The sequence below is a fragment of the Protopterus annectens genome, chromosome 10.part0, assembly GCF_019279795.1.
Source record: "Protopterus annectens isolate FY-2018-M chromosome 10.part0, PAN1.0, whole genome shotgun sequence".
Classification (NCBI taxonomy): domain Eukaryota; kingdom Metazoa; phylum Chordata; order Ceratodontiformes; family Protopteridae; genus Protopterus; species Protopterus annectens.
Window position 1 is genome coordinate 535039024 of NC_056744.1, and position 17574 is coordinate 535056597.

Sequence of the window (17574 nt, forward strand, 5' to 3'; positions counted from 1 at the left end):
TCATATAATGCAAATATGTGTTACAAAATGTAGGTTTCCTAAAAATTCTAGTAGCAAGAGTAGCACCATCTTTGTTAAAAAATAAAATATCTAGGTAATTCATCACTTTCACATCCTGTTTAAATGAAAACTTCAAAAAGTCAGAACTACTTTGCATAAAATTGAAAAACATTTCTAACTGTTCTCTAGTGCCTGTCCACAAGAAAAATAAAACGTCCAAAAATTTAAAATAGACCAGGCAAAACCTATACGGTGGGAATTTGAACAAAACGTTCAGTTCCCACCATAACATGACTGTGTTCGCAAACAGGGGGGCGCATGCAGCGCCCATCGCAACTCCCTGTTTCTGTTTGTAAAATTCACCTTCAAATGTCAAAAAATTGTTACTTAGCACCAGTTCCATGAAAATGCATATTGTTTCTTTCTCATCATTGTGAAGATCACTGTATTTAAAAATGATGTCTCTAAACCAATCCAAGCCAGTTTCTTGTGGGATTACTGTGAAGAGACTGTTCACATCACAGGTCACCAAAATAACATCGTTTCATATCACCACAGTTTCTAACTTAATCAAATGGTCCCAAGAGTCTTTTAAAATGTGGGGAAATCTATCAAAGAGATGCTTAAGTCTCACATCAACATATTTTGCTATGGGTTCAGTCACAGACCCCCTTGCTGCAACTATTGGACATAGCGGTGGGTCTTCTTGATTAGAGTGAATTTTAGGAATCCCAAAAATCTTAGGTAGTAGTGGATTTTCTACCCTCAAATAATCATAGAGGGGTTTGGAAATGGAGTCGAATAACAACAGTTAATCAAGCACAATCTTCACAGACCTGCATGCTAGATTGACTTTGTTCAGGGAAACTACCCCATATACTTTAGTGTTGTTAAGCAAATTCATCATACGACCACTATAGTCTTCCGACTCCATAATGACCAATCCCCCTCCCTTATCAGGCTTCATACAACTAATTCCTTTGTTTTGCCTGATTTCATAAAGCAACTGACTCTCATCTTGAGAGAGATTGTAAAATCTATGTTTGTTCCCCAACAATGATCTTAATTCTCTTTCACATTGCCTTTCAAAAAAGTTAATGGCTGGATGCAATGGAGGGTTAAACATACTGGACCTTTTGAAATCATCATTTTCTCTTGTTTCTGATCCCCCACCATCATACATAACCCTGAAATTAAGTTTGCAACTAAACATTTTTAGATTGAGTATGATGTCCTCTACTCAGGCTCCTTTTGCAGGAATAAATTTAAAACCTTTCAAAAATAGACTGTGATGTGGAGGCCCTATAATCATACTCGAAAAGTTGTAAATGTTGAAATTGTAAAATTAAGTCATTTTTACAGTACTTGATCTATTAATAGTGGAGCATGCTCCTGGAATTGACCCATTTAATTCCAATAATTCTGGCAATTCTTGAAATTGTGGTACCTCCTGCCGTTCGTTGGTTGATGCCCTTATCCCTGCCAATTGTTCACCTGCTTTCTCCCTGCTAGTCTCTCCGACCTTCTCGGTCCTGCTTGCTCCAAAGGGGCCTCATCCTGCATTGCCCCTTGTTCATCACCGACAATGGGGTCATATATACCATTCTGAATTTCCCTGGTTAAAAAGGGTAATGGATAGACTGTCTTCCTCTGGTATTCGTCGTTGGCACATTTAAGTTTTTTATCTTTTCGCATCCTGATAGCTCCCATTTTGTGCTCAGTGTATTCAAACACTTGATTGAACCTTATTTTGTGATCTTGAAACTGCATATCTGCAGTAATGGACTCCACAGTTTTAGCGATCTCCTGTTTATACTCATTCATCCTTCTTTCGTTGTCCTTAATCAATAACCTTGTCAATTCTAGTCCGCTGCGATCGAATAACTCAGTAAGCTCAACATGAAAAACTGAGTTTGCTTCAACCCCCTGGGGGTACTTCCAAACTCATAGTCCTTTAGGTACATGCAATCTCCTCACACTTTCTTCCAAAAAATAATTGTCCAATTGTAATGTTTTGAACTTATACACTACCTTCTCTAACTGCCCAATCTGTTCTAAAATCATCAGAACTCGCCCAGAGTCTGACACAATAGGTTCTATTGCTTGACCACCACCCAAATTGTCGAGCCAAGCATAAACCTTCGGAACCTAGGAGAAGTCAGACATGGTTCCACTCCCACTAACAAAAGCAGTGTTGTCACGATAGTTAGTGGTTTTAACAGTTGTACCTTGATTATTTTGGCGTACATTACTTAGTCCATTAAGATTATCGTTTAACAAAGTCACAGACCGTGTAAGCTGTTGTAACAAAAGTGTTAACATCCCAACATCGTTCCCATTTGAGTTGGGGGGGTGCATCAGAAAATAAAACCTATGTGTTGCCAGCTGACATAGTAGGATCCTTATAGAACTCAACACAGTAACCAAAATAATCCACACGTATCCAGGCTGCGAAACCATTCCAATAGTAAAGATAATGAAGCCAGCCAAAAGGCTAAAACACAGTTTTAATCTAAAAATCTTGAAAGTAACAAATCCACTTGGTTAAGTAACAAATCCACTTAGTTAAGCGCTTTCATCTACATTAAGACATCCTCAGAGCCAAGACAAATAGTGAAGTAAAAACTTTTAAATACAATACAAAGACACACCCATTTGAAACCTTCAATAGAACCAATCAACCAATTAAACATAGCAAACAGAAATAAAGCAACAGTAACTAGATGTTACAGCTATAGTACTGAATATAACAGATGCTTCATATACTTTAAAATATAAGTGAACGTTTTTTCAATTCACTTGAAATTGAAATGTGTTCATGTAACCCTGGTGGGTTAGTTGCATCTAACCTAATCTGCCACAACATTTCCCTGTGCAATAAAATGTTCTCCCAGTCTCCTGAAAATGGTGTTGTTGTAATTTGTTCAAGTATCAAAAAAACAAACTTATTGAAGTTTTGACAACACTCACCATGCCTTGCCAGTGTACTTCTATTGTCCCCCTTTCTTATGCTGTATACATGCTGATATATTTGTTGTTTCAAACTATTCTTAGTCTTGCCTATATAAAATGTGCTGCATGTGCAACAAGCGGATTTGTTACTTAACCAAGTGGATTTGTTACTTTCAAGATTTTTAGATTAAAACTGTGTTTTAGCCTTCTGGCTGGCTTCGTCATCTTTACTATCGTAGATTTGGAAAGATTGTTGGGTTGTTTGTAGGAGTTCTGGTAGGGAGGGAGCTGAACATATGAGGGAGGAATCGTCTGCATATTGAATGATGGTTGCATGCTGGGTGGCAGTGCTGAGCCTGTTGGCAAATACGATAAAGAGCAATGGACCAAGAATTAAGACTTGGAGTACTCCTACTGAGACAGGTAATAGGGTGGAGAGTTTATTTTGCCACTTAACTGCATGTTGGCAGTCAGTTAAGTAGCTGAGAGACCAGAAGAGGGTTGGCTGGATTAGGTGTAAGGCAGCGAGCTCATTTAGTAGCTTTTGGTGGGATACTATATCAAAGGCCTTAGACATATCAAGAAAGACAGATGAGACAAGCTGGCTGTCATTTCTAAGCTGGTTGACTGAGTTTGTAAAACTAACAAGGGCAGTGGTTGTACTGTGTTTAGGTCTGAAGCCATGTTGAGATGCAGACAGGAGATTATTGCTTAGTAGATAGTTAAGGAGGTGTCTGTGTATGCATTTCTCAAGAATCTTGGCCATGGGAGGGAGGAGGGCAATTTGTCTGTAGTTTGAAAACTCAGTAGAGAAGCCACCTTTGTGAAGAGGGAGGATATAAGCGACTTTCAAGAGTTTGGGGATGTACTGCTCGGAAAGTGAACAGTTGTGACGCCCGTGCCCTGGCCCAGCAATCAAGGAGCCTCAATCCTTACCACTAACACCAGTGAGGGGCATCTCATATAGGAGGAAAAGATAACAAATACACACAGTAAAGTACAATTTCCCTTAAGAGCACACAGAGATCACAGTCAGTCTGGGGCCGGTCGCTCTCTTGCTCTCCAGGTCCCCAATAAGACTCCCCACTGGCACAGCTATAGGGTACAGATCTCAGCCTAGTGGGCAAGCTAAAACCTCCAGCACCCTCTCTGTCCAATCAGTGTTTCGTGTCCCTGCCCAAGTAGCTGACACACACACACACACACACACACACACACACACACACACACACACACACACACACACACACACTTTGAGAAGAGTTTATGCAACCACACAGACACTCATGGGGAAGGCTGGCACAGGTTCTCCAGCTAAGCCCCTTTTTCCCAGACTATACAGTAGTACCAGCTGCCACCACCCACTAATATTTATCAGCTACTCAAAGTCCCATAAAAGGGTGTCCAATTATTACTGTGCAATATTATTATTTTTTTTTATTTTTATTTTACATTTGTTGACCGGGTTAGTCCAACTGGATAGATGTCCATTTTCAGTAGAGGCCCGGGGAGATAAGCTCCACTATAATCTACATAAATACGAGACAGACAAAAAGTACAGACACAAACAATCCAAAATACATAAACTTGAAAATATCCTTCAACAAGTTGATTAATACCGAAACTTAATTCTACTGTAGATGAGTACAAATGTTTAGCAAGGCAAAAATACAGTAATGTTTACCATGAGAAAGTCTTAGATAATTCACAAAGAGGGGAGTGAGTGGATTAATTTACTAAAATCAGCAAGGTGGGTGAGTGGAGGGGAGATGTAGAAAAAGGTAAATACTGGGGGGGCGTATCCAATTGGTAGTATAGCCCAGGGCTAAAGCTGTTGGAGTGGCTTTGTGCAATTTTACCAAAGGCATGCAAGTACTCTAAAGAGCTTAAATTATCTCTACAAAAACAGCCACAGTTGAAAGGGTTTAAAAATATTTAATATCAAATAGTCAAAAAACAAGCCAATACTTTTACTACACAGTGCTAGTCAAGAGTTCAGAGATCACAGAGAAATACTTAAAATAATTCAGTAGTACAGTTCTGACATCACATAAAAACACTTAGTCTAATATTTCTAATTTCTAGCTATTTCTAAGAGAAAATACAAGTCTAAGATAAACTTACATATAGAGCAAAACAGTGCTGGTGAGTTGGACGGTAAAGACAAAAATGCTTAATGCTCTCTGATTCTCTCTGTTTTTAAAATCACATTCCTGGTTCACATTACATCATTCTTCACACTTTCCTGGGTTCCCAGGCTAACAGAAACTACGTTTACATTCTTCACCTCTGTGCAGAAACCAGAGCAATAAAGGACATTTATGCATGCAGATTCTCTGGCCTTAAAACAATAGGCAGGATGCCTCACGCTAGACTTACTGGCTCCGAGTTTTAACATAAAACAGTCACAACATGCTTTACTTGGTCATTAGAGTGCACTGTTGTTACAATTTTTTTCCAGTTCCACATGTAACAGTATTTTTACCATTTAAGACAACAAGCCTGTGGTTTACATTGATATTTACAGCTGACAGAATTATCTCCAAAATTCTATCTGTCTAGGTTGGCGGCCTTCATCTATCTTCACCCAATCTTCACAACAGTTTATTAGGAGAGATATAGGTTAAGAGATGGCATCTGCTGCTACCTTTAGAAATTCACTGGAGAGTTGGTCAGCTGCAAGGGAGGAAGGGCTTAAGTTTGGAAAGTTTTTTTGATGGTATTAGTTTGAACTGGTTTGATTGTAAAGGAATTGAGGGTTCTATCTAACTCATTAGGAATAGCTGGGGGGGGGGGTCCTGCTGTTGTTTTTTTTACTAGGGAGAGTATAGAGTTAATAAACTGTGAATTAAATTGTGAGGCAATGCAATATGTGGAATCTGTTGTGGTTGGAGCTGGGGTTGTGATCTGTCCAGGCTTTAGTAGTTGTTTGATGACTCCCCAAAATTTCTTAGAGTCATCAGTTCAATTTATGTCAATTTATAACTGAATGTAATCACTCTATAGCAAGAACAAAGCAGTTAACAGAGAAGATGCAAGTAAAACAGGTTCACTGTCATTTCCTGAAACTAAATACCTGGCATATGCAGTACAGTCTTCCAGTCAAGGAAAAAGAAATGGTGGCCAACTTAGTAAGGTTTCCTACTATTTCACAGAACAGACACGTATTTAACTGATTAAAGTTAATACGTGGCAAGGTTCTTCATGATAACTATGCTTACATGAAACAATGACAATGTCTCAGTAAATTTGATGTAGATATAGTGACTGCAGGTTATGAAACAATGACAAAGTATCAGTAAACTTGTATGTAGATGTAGTGACCACAGGCTATGAAATAAAAGGAAGAAAAAATAAACTCCAGTAAGTTGTAAAATTATATTGAGGCAATAGAGTTAGCACTTATTATACAAACACATGATAGAGGAAGGACTACAGTAAGTCAGAGAAGAGAATACAAGGGAAATATGAGAGTACAGACTCTTTTGTCCTTCACTGATGGTGTTGGTTACTAGAGATAAGAAATCTTTCCTTTCATGGCCAACATAATTATATTATCTAGATTTAGGTACTTTTTTATTTTAAACAATTACTTAATATAGTTTATATTAATGGTATTTTAATACAATAATCCATGGCAGGGCTGTTGATTACTGTGTGACTAAATTTGGCTTCATAAGAAACCCAAGTGAACAGATGCTCCATCAAGGTACTAATAAATCCTGCAATAATCAACACCCCATTCAAGGAATTACTGGTATAGTACAGTATCTTTTTTATTATGTTTTTTTTTCTTTGTTGTCATAGCTGAGATGGAAATAATTCTTCCATAATGTGCCACTGTCTGATACCCTTCCTTTTTCTTCTTTGACCATTTTCACTACACAAAAAAGTACTTTACTTTAGGATTACTTTAGGATTTCTTTTTCTAGGTCTTGAGACAAATCTCAATGATGTTTTAAATAATAAAGCAGAGTTACACTTTACTAAACATACATATTTTCTTGAATCTGTGTAGCTCATTCCCCCACACCCATTGTGTAGCTCATCCCCCCACACCCATATACACACTCCCATACTGCTCACATATTTGCTGATTTAGTCATACTCATGAATTTTTCTTTTTAAAAACAATAACTGTTTCTATTTTTTAATTGAAAAGGATAACAAAATCATACTGGGTAGCTTGCAAATCACTTAAGATAAATGGCTTCAATGCAGAACACAAGTGACAGTGACTATGCAGCAAAATCCTGAATTCTACACACACATTATAAACCAATACTAACAGGAAAAAGAGAGAAAAGGCAAACCACAACACTATCATAATGCAGTATAACTGGAAGAAGACAAAACACTATCATAGTGCAGTATAACTGGAAGAAGACAAAACACTATCATAGTGCAGTATACCTGGAAGAAGACAAAACACTATCATAGTGCAGTATAACTGGAAGAAGACAAAACACTATCATAGTGCAGTATAACTGGAAGAAGACAAAACACTATCATAGTGCAGTATAACTGGAAGAAGACAAAACACTATCATAGTGCAGTATAACTGGAAGAAGACAAAACACTATCATAGTGCAGTATAACTGGAAGAAGACAAAACACTATCATAGTGCAGTATAACTGGAAGAAGAAGAAGCCTTGACTGAAAAGCAAATGGGTTCAAGTGGTCATGTAGTATGCTGTATTTTGGTGACAAAATTACAAAATTATGCCATTTACCTATAAAGTGATGAATATGTTCAAATACTGTATTACAGCAAAAATCAACAATTGATCACACTCTTTGCAAACTTCTACACACATGCCACTCAAAGTTCTACACATGTACCACTCAAACTTCTACACAAATACCACTTAAACTTCGAGACAAATACCATTCAAACTTCTACACACGTGCTACTCAAACATCTACTCATGTGCCACGCAAACATCTACACCATGCCACTCAAACGTCTACACATGTAACATTCAAACTTTTACAGACATACCACTCAACCTCTAAGTAGTAAAAATCATAACACTGCCTTATAAAAATCACAGCAGAGGTTTAGAAAGAGGACTGCATTTTTATTTTCACAATAGAAGGTCTTTATATGTTAGACCTGGATATTTAGTTGAAGTGAGTCTTGGTAAGCTTAATATATTTATTTAATACTATATGTACCCCAAAATAAGTCTGATTTTATGAGGAGCATCAGTAAATCTAGGAAAAGCAAGGATGAATTTGAAGATTAAATTCATAGCACTATGCTGACAGGTATATGTCATTTGATTGAATGCTTATTTGAATGAATCGCAAATGATCAAACTCATTTGACTGAAAACTCATTTGAGTACCTCACAATTGATAGACAAGTTCAGAAGTCTATAAACAGCATCTGTGGGCAGAGGAGTTATCAGGAAGTGAATCTAGAGCAGATTATGTGTCGATAGCAATGGCCAGCATCATGTTGTACCCCTAGATCTTTAGATTTCAATGTGTTTGTGTTCCAGCAGTGATTCACTGTGTATGGTGCTTTGGTGTTTCTTTTTCTTTTTCCTGCATTTGTGCAGCTGCAGAGTTAGTATATATAAGCAATGCTTTCCATCCCTGCAAAAATATTTTTTCTGTGGACTTCTTTTTGTGGATAAAATCTTGGCTAAGCTTATAAGGGCCCCAGGGCCATTAGCCTAGTAACCTCCTATGATCCTATGATCTTATGGCATATTTGTAAGTGCAGAATGTATTCTATCAACTGTGAGTCAGTCATATGAGTTCTCATCTAAATGTTTTCAGTGATTTCTGATTCAGTTAAATGAGTATTTAATCAAATGGCATAGATCCACCTACACGTACATCTGTCCTTTTGGAACTATTAGTGTTTCTTTCTGTAACCACCATTTACACTTATACAATTAACATGATTATTCACATAGTATAAACTGCTCTATCGTATTTCCCTTGGATTATATATATTTGTCTTGACAGGCAAGCATAAAAGAAAACATTATCTGTACTGGTCATCTTGTACAACTTTGTTGTTAACCATTATTTTAAAGCTGAGAATAACATGATTCACATTCACAAAAGAAATAATGATCCCTCCTTAGATTTTCTTTATCCATATTCAAAGACGTTAATTTTATTTATTGTTTTACTTTGCATTGCTGACCAGAAATTCCAATCCAGATTGTAAACAGAAGCACAGAAAAGCTCCAAAAAGTAATTTACACTTTAGAAGTTAAGCAAAGAAGGAAAAGGAAGTATAACATATAAAAACATCTTGTGTACCATAAAGAGATATGTTGGATCTATGATACAACTGTGCATTAGGTGAAACGTTTTTAGGAATAACAGCAAAACGTAGGCAGGTTTTGATGTGGTTAATGGTTAAGCATCCCTTTGTCCTTTGTTTAGAAAACCTGGTTTATGCCTACAGGGTTATCTAATCACAAATTATTTTTTTCTCAAAAAACACATCACACACAAGAATAAAACAAATAATATAAGAGAAGCACTAAACCCAACACTGACATAAATCCCGGATCTTTATTGAACACAGACTTTGTACATTTTTCCTGTCTTTTCAAAGGATTTCATCAGAGTTAGTTTACAGGAAATTACATCACACTTTGAAAAAAACATTCTGCCAATCACGAGTCACCTAGTGAATAATTAATCAGTTCATGTCATCAATTTAAAAAGTTCTAGAAACACTTAAAGAACATATTGAATCCAACATTTAATGCATAATTTATAAAATTACATAATTATTTACTTGAAAACTCATTTTATAAGTTTGTGTTCAATAAATATCTGGAATGTAAGCTGATGTTGTGTTTTAGTGTCCCATCTCTTAACATCATTCATTTTTTCTCAAAACATTTGAAATGCTTGGCTAAGTGCAGCTTTAGAAAACAAACTTGTTGTATGTCTGTTTGTGATACTCAGAAAGCAGTTAGACACATGCATGTGCATGTCTGTCCAAACACAGAGGTCATGCTGAAGTCCCCTGGATGGGTGTATGCAAGTATATAACATACAGTATCTAAACCCTGTAATACAGATCACCCTTGTCATGTCAGGAGATCAGATGCATAACATCCTTGTAAATGTGAGAGTTAGACTCCACAACAGTTATAATGTGAACCAGCAAAGGCATGAACCTAATGATAAGAAAGTTAAACAGCAGTTGCATGCTCGCACAAATAACCATTACATTTATGAGGGAAAATAATCCAATCACATGATTAGAATGAGTACAGAATAAAGTACAAACATTATAGGACATTGTAAATACAGTGGATATAAAGTGTACACACCCCTGTTAAAATGCCAGTTTTTTGTGATATAAAAAAATGACCACAATAAATAATTTAAAAACATTTCCGACCTTTAATGTGACCTATTACCTTTACAATCCAGTTAAAAAACAAACACATATGTTAGGAGAAAAATATAAAAAATAAAAAGCATACAGTAAGATGGTTGCATAAGTGTGCACACCCTTAAACTAATACTTTGTTGAAGCACCTTTTCAAGCATTCAGTCTTCTTGGGTACACAACTGCCATCAATTAAAGAGACTCTGATTAACCCCAAATAAAGTTCAGCTGTCCTAGTAGGATTTTTCTCACATTTACTCAGTTGCCTGCTACAGCAAAAGCCATAGTGCGCAGAGAGCTTAGAAAGCATCAAAGGGATCTCATTGTTGAAAGGTATCAGTCAGGAGAAGGGTACAAAAAAATTTCCACAGCATTGGATATACCATGGAACACAGTAAAGACAGCATCAAAAAGTGGAGAAAACATGGGACAACAGTGATGTTGCTAAGAACTGGACGTCCATCCAAAATTGATGAAAAAACAAGACAAAAAGTGGTCAGGGTGGCTGCCAAGAGATCTACAGCAACAATGATGGAGCTGCAGGAATTTCTCAGAAGTACTGGTTGTGTACTACAGGTGACAACAATCTCCCATATTCTTCATATGTCTGGACTATGGGGTAGGGTTGCAAGATGGAAACCTTTTCTTACACAGAAAAACATCCAGGCCCAGATAAAATTTGTAAAACAATACATCGTCTCCCAAAAGTATGTGGGAAAATATGTTATGGTCTGATGAGACCAACGTTGAACATTTTGGCCACATTTCCAAAAGGTACATTTGGCGCACAAACAACACTTCGCATCACCAAAAGCACACCATCCCCATAATGAAGCATGGTGGTGGCAGTATCATGCTTTGGGGTTACTTTTCCTCAGCTGGAACTGGGGCTTTAGTCAAGGTGGAGGCAATTATGAACAGTTCCAAATACCAGTCACTTTTGACCCAAAACCTTCAGGCATCCGCTAGAAAGCTGAAGATGAAGAGGAATTTCACCTTTCAACACAACAATAACGCCAAGCATACATCTAAATCAACAAAAGAATTGAATCACCAGTAGAAAATTAAAGTTTTATAATGGCCCAGCCAGAGCCTAGACCTAAATCCAATAGAAAATCTGTGGTGTGACCTAAAGACGGCTGTGCACAAGAGATGCCCTCGCAGTCTTACAGATTTGGAGCGCTTTTGCAAGGAAGAGTGAGAAAATATTGCCAAGTCAACATGTGCCATGCTGATAGATTCCTACCCAAGAAGACTGAATGCTGTAAATAAATTAGAAGGTGCTTCAACAAAGTATTAGTTTAAGGGTGTGCAGACTTATGCCACTAGCTTATTGTATGTTTTTTATTTGTTATATTTTTCCCCTAGCAGATTTGTTTTCAATTGAATTGTACAGGTTATACGTCACATTAAAGGTGGGAAAAGTTTTTAAATAATTTATTGTAGTCTCATTTTTTTATATAAAAAAAACTTGCATTTTAACAGGTGTGTACCCTTTTTATATCCACTGTAGGTCACCAGTCACAGATGGCAACAGTTTATACATTTTGAAACAGACTCTTGAACACAGCAAACTGGCTACAAGTGAAAATCTATCATAATTACCTGCATTACTTTGCTTTGTTGTTGAGCTGTTGTATTAATATATGTATTTTATGCTTCTGCACATAGCAGAAAAGGTAATTTTTTTTCCATTTTCCATTTTCATTCTCTTAAAAAAGTGCATTTCAGAAGTATATACACTTGCAAATTATTACTGACTGTCTCACAACACTAATCTTTCCAAGAACACACATACATTTAGAAGCATATGGAATATGGCAATAATTCTGAGAAACATGGCATAGCTCATCCTCTTCACTGTGGCAGCAAAACCTGGGAAAGCAGTCTTAGAATAGGTTTGAGTCCCTCAGCCTCCAATGCCTAACTGTGTGACTCTGAGCAAGTCACTTAACCAGACATTGCTCCCGGGCTGAGTGTGAAAATGTCCATGGAGCTCAGTGTTCGACCTCAGAAAATAAATACAAATAAAATAAATAAAATACAATAAAATAAAGTAACAGCACTGTTCTATAATATTAAACTAGGAATGCACACCTAAACAGGTTGAAGCCTAAAGCATATACAAATAGATTCATAGACTGAGCTAATGATCCATGTGGGGGTGTGGGGGGGGGGGGCTTTCTAAGCCTAGCCAACTTTTCCTGAAAGAATAATGATGTCCTGCATCCAGATAGGACATTGACGACCAGGCATTTATAAGCTACCTCTGTCCATAAAGGACATGGGTAGCAGGCCAGGTGTAAATTTCTTTTTCCCCATCCAGTTGTCTAGGCTGTTCTTAACCTGGGTAATGAACTCAGCTTCACATGGATGGGAAGCTTGTTCCATAGGAGGAGCATTCTCTGGGACACATTTGTCTCTCCAGTATGTTCTGTTAAGTCACAGTCAAAATTCAGGTCCCTAGACCTTGTATGTCTGGTACTCTTTGATTTATGAATATGTAAGAGAATGATACGTGTGGGATTTGTGGATGCCTTGTAAGCCAGGCATAGATCACCCTTCAGCAATCTATAAGAGACTGAGTAGAGAAAAGGGCTTTAAGGTTCTCTTCATAGGGCATGTTTGTTAGTTATCATATTCTTTTGGTAAGGAATCTTTGAGGTTGCTCTAGTCGCTGCATACGTCTGGTGAAGTACATACAAAAGGGAGGATTGTACTATATGATTGGTCTGATAAGGGTGGAGTACAGTGGTATAATGACTTATTTGGACCTAGATGCCATGTCTTTACTTATAAGTTGTGCAACATAAAAAGACTTCCTCACCACTGTGGCCATATGGTTTTACCCAATCCCTGACCACTGGGTCGACACTTATGGGTGTATTATCAACATGGTAATTAGCCAGGATATTTGATTTCCCATAGGGTACAATTATGCATTTCTTAGCACTGAGTTTAACACCATGGCTTTGGCAAGATTTGTTAGTCCGAGATAGACCTTCTTGAAAAATGCTAGTGTCTTGATGATAACTTCCAGCTTGAAATCATCAACAAACTTAGTCAGCCATAAACCTTAAGCATTTTTTCCATTTCACAGAAAGAAATGCCTAAAGGAACAGGTCCAGTACTAAGCCCTGGGGGACTCCACTAGTGACTGCCCTCTTGGTGGAGGTGGCCTCACCTATTTTGACCTCCTGGGTCCTATCTGTGAGGCAGCTGGCTATCAAGCAGGTGATAAGATGGTTTATGCCTAAAGTAGTTAGCTTATCTGTAATGCCTGAGTGGGGTATTGTATCAAAGCCTTGGCCAGGTCGATGTAAGCTGTGTGCAGTCTTACCTTCATCCAATGCTTTGGTGACTCTCTCAAAAAAAGTTCAACACATTTAATAGGCATGACCTTCCTTTAACAAAGCCAAACTATGATAGGTCCAGCATTTACAGGTAACCTATTTCCTCATTTATCATGTCCATGATGATTCTTTCGATGGCCTTACATAGGAAGCTGGTAAGATTTATGAGCCTGTAGCTGATCAGTGGTTGGACCTTGCTTGTGCCATCTTCCATTCCTTGGGCACAAAACCTGAGTGAAGGCTCCAGTCAAAAAGTGATTCAAGTGAACCACAGAGGTCATGTTTCATGCTAGTTGTCAAACATCCTGGGATGTTATCAGGCCCCATCGATGCAGTGGTTTTGGCCTTGGAAAGTGCATTAATGACCTGTACTCTAGTAATGGTTGCGGGGATTGTGTTATGTGATATTTCCTTTGGACTATTGGGTGGAGTGGGGGAGAAATTTTGAGCTGAACTTGTCAGCCAAAAGGTTGGCAATGGCCTCCGGTTCAGTGCGGGTGATGCCATTTAGAATAAGTTCTCTGCATTGTTGTGTATTTCCTCTAAGGTTACAGACATAGCTGTAGAAAGCTTTACAGTTGTCCTTTGCCTGAGAAACAATTTTTTCTTCAAATTTACCATTTGAATTATTAATTAACCCTCTTAGCTTGGTATGTATGTAGATTTGTTTCCCCTACACTTGGCCAAGATTCTTTTTTCTTTTTTGTATAAGCAATTGATATTGTAATTCCACCACGGTGGCTTGTCTTTTAAGTTTGTCTTATTTTTAATAAGAGTGGGCACAGCTCACTCTGTAGAGCTATCAATATGGCTGTAAACAGATTTTGTAAATAGCTCAGTGTATTCTATGGTGTTTAATGGATTTGGTGGGCTTGGAATTTAGCCAAGGTGTTGCTTAGTAGACATTGGTTCGTCTTGGAATAGTTCCTAAAGTTTTTTGGTTTCGCTGGATCCCTGAATTTAATTTTTATTTCATGCAATACTGCCTTAGGGTCAGATCTGACGAGCGAAGATATTACATTGGGTGAGGAACACCCCCCCCATATTCAGTACAAGGTCAAGGATGTTTGTACCTCTGATAGGAGAATGGAGCAACTGTTCCAGGTTCCTGGTATTAACAAAGTTTAGGAATTATTGGGCTTGTGCATTAGAAGTGGTGTAGGATTCCCAATCTATATAGGGATAGTTGAGATCACCCATGAATATTGTATTGGGTTGAATGGGGAAGGACTCTAGAACATTCAGATAGGTAGTATGGGGTTCCTGGGGGCATGGATGGGGACCTATATGTTGCAAGGATATGGTATGACACCGTGTTTCTGGTTATTTGCACATATATGAGTTTCAGGGGGTCATGCACTTTAAGTTGTCTGGATGTAAGATTAGTCTTAATATAAACTGAGACTCCTCCATCTTTACTTCCCTCCTGTGCAGGAGCTGGACTAAAGGTGTGAAAGGTATTATAACCTTGTTTTGCAGGGGTATTCTCAGCAACTTTAAACCATGTCTCCATTACTACACCGATATCTACATTCTCCAGTGAGAGGAAGGCTTGCAGGGAGCAGAGTTTCTTGTTAAGACTTCTAGCATTGAGCAGTACCACCTTCAGATAGCTCTTCATAGGTTCAGTTAAGTTGGTAGCTTTAGCAGTTTGGCTTTTTTCTTTTAAATTTGCAACCTCAGACAGGCATGGCCCCCGGTAGTAATCAAGGGGTGCAAAGTGTGTTTGAAGTGTTGATGATCAATATGTCCTGCAATTCACATTAGTTCTTGCAGCTAGCTGCTTTCTTCATCGATGTACAAGCAGAGTGATCTACCACTCAGAGTCTCTGGGCTCTTGGTCACTGGTTTTGCTGGTTCTTCATCACTGTTAGAGCTGTCAGAATGTGAGTTACTGTCTTTTTTAGCTGCAGCTTTGGCTGTTGCAGTAGCTGGAGATTTAGGATCTGGCTTAACAGGAATATTTAGTGACTTTGCTACTGGTGTTTTCTTATTCTTCACTTTTTCTGCAAACTCCTCATCCTTATCTGAGTTGTCAAATCTGCTCTCTCGCTTTTTAGGTGAAGATTTTGCTGTGCCAGGTTTTGCAGAGGCAGCTGATGCAGGCAGTTTAGAAGCAGTTTTAACAGGTAGCTTTGTAGGGGCATCCTCTTCAGAGCTCTTAGTCTCTGAACTGTCTGATGAGCTGGAAGCTTTTTTAGCTGTGGCAGGTTTTACAGGAGCTGCTACATTAGGTTAGCTGGCTTTGCAGAAGCTGCCTTCACAGAAGCGGTAACCTTAGCTGTAATGGCAGTTTTTCTGGAAGGTAGTTTCTAATCAGAGCTGGAAGCTGAACTGTGTGGAGTTAGAAACCATTTTAGCCTCTGCAGGTTTAACCCAAGCTGCTGCTTTAGGAGTTGCTTTTGCGGAAGCTGTATTCAGCAGGGCAGATTTTGTTTTTGTTGCACTGGTAGGCGTTTTTATAGATGGTTCTTCATCAGAACTAGACTTTGAACTATCTGAAGAGCTGGAATCCTTTTTACTAGAAGGTTTTACAGCAGTTGTTACTTTTGATGGAGCTGGATTTGCAGATGGCATCTTTGGTGGTGTTGTCTTGGCAGTTTATTTTTGCAGCTGGTTCCTCATCAGAGCTGGAATCAGATTCACTATTTGAGCCGGACTCTTTGGCACTGCAGCAGCCGAAGTTCCAGTTCCATCTAGCTTCTTATTTGCTAATGAAGGTGATCCCTGCTTCACAACAGATGGTGGTGGAACTGCATTGTATGCTCTTGACTTTGGTTTGCTTTTGGTTGCTGGAGTGTCATTATCTGAGCTGTCCTCACTACTAGAGCTCTCTTTAGCAGCAGCAGCAGGCTTGGCTGGTGTAATTTTGGCTATAGGCCTGGAGTTAACCATATCTTTTCCATGTGTAAATTTTGCCGGAATTGGCTTCTTGACCTATTTTTTCATCTTCTGAATCACTGGAATCATTGTTTGCTGCTGCAGCTTTCTCACTAGCTGTCTTTGCAGTAACTGGTTTAGCAGTGGGTTGGCAGCTTGCTTCTCATCCTCTGAGCTATCAGACTCTTCATTGCTGAAATTTTCATCCTTTTTCCTCCCTGGAACTGGAGTAACAGTAGGTTTCTTTAAATAAATGCAATAAAATAAAATAAAATATAAACATTTGTTCTATAACCTAAAATTAGGAACACACAGCCAAGCATGTTGAAGCCTAAAGTATATTAACTACAAAGGCAGAGCAAAGAATCTGTGATTCACATAATTTTTGTGAGTCCGGTGTTAGACAATATAATCCACCTACACTAAGCTAGAAACCAGCAGGACCTGCTGGGTAATCAAACACATTACCAATGAGAGGTCTGTCCTCAGTCACTAGAGTTTACTGGAAAATGAAGAAAACTGGAATATGAAGGTAATGTAGAGAATCGTTCTTTTCAGAAATCTGGGCTTATCAACATTTCAGAGGATTACAGTGGGAATTTTTAACAGGCAGAACTGCAGTCACCACATTTTTAAAGAGGTGAATGTGTCGTGCATAGGACATGACTATGTCTGATAGCACCGGAGAAAAACAGTAATGGGATAAGAGAGTTCAATAAAAAAATACTCGAAGAATTTGGAAATATGTTCCTAATGCTCCTTCCTCAGGTGCAAACTAAACTTCATGGAATTTTCTGAATGGTAAAAAAAGTATTTTTGGCAGTAAAATTAAAATAAAAAAAAAATGTAAACCAAATTCGCCTTATGATTACATTTGTTTGCTGGAATTGGCTTCTTGACCTATTTTTAGCCTAGTAATCTCCTAAGAACCTATGAACCTATTTGACCATGACACAAATCTGGCCAGTGTTCACACTGCTGGGTGCCCAGCTAACATTTAAGCCTCAAAG

General features: G+C 38.2%; 2 protein-coding genes across 2 annotated transcripts in view; both read right to left on the reverse strand.

Annotated features, from left to right (window-relative positions):
• The window catches only part of PBX1 (PBX homeobox 1), a 1500039-nt gene that overhangs the window by 1311314 nt on the left and 171151 nt on the right, over positions 1 to 17574 (reverse strand). The window lies entirely within an intron of this gene.
• LOC122813209 (nucleolar protein dao-5-like) lies at positions 16226 to 16763 on the reverse strand. Its single transcript, XM_044085393.1, has one exon. The coding sequence runs from the start codon at positions 16577 to 16579 to the stop codon at positions 16286 to 16288; it is 294 nt and encodes a 97-aa protein (XP_043941328.1). The 5' UTR covers positions 16580 to 16763; the 3' UTR covers positions 16226 to 16285.

Coding starts and splice junctions, on each gene's coding strand:
- LOC122813209 (XM_044085393.1), bottom strand. CDS start 16,579: ATGGTTAACTCCAGGCCTATAGCCAAAATTACACCAGCCAAGCCTGCT.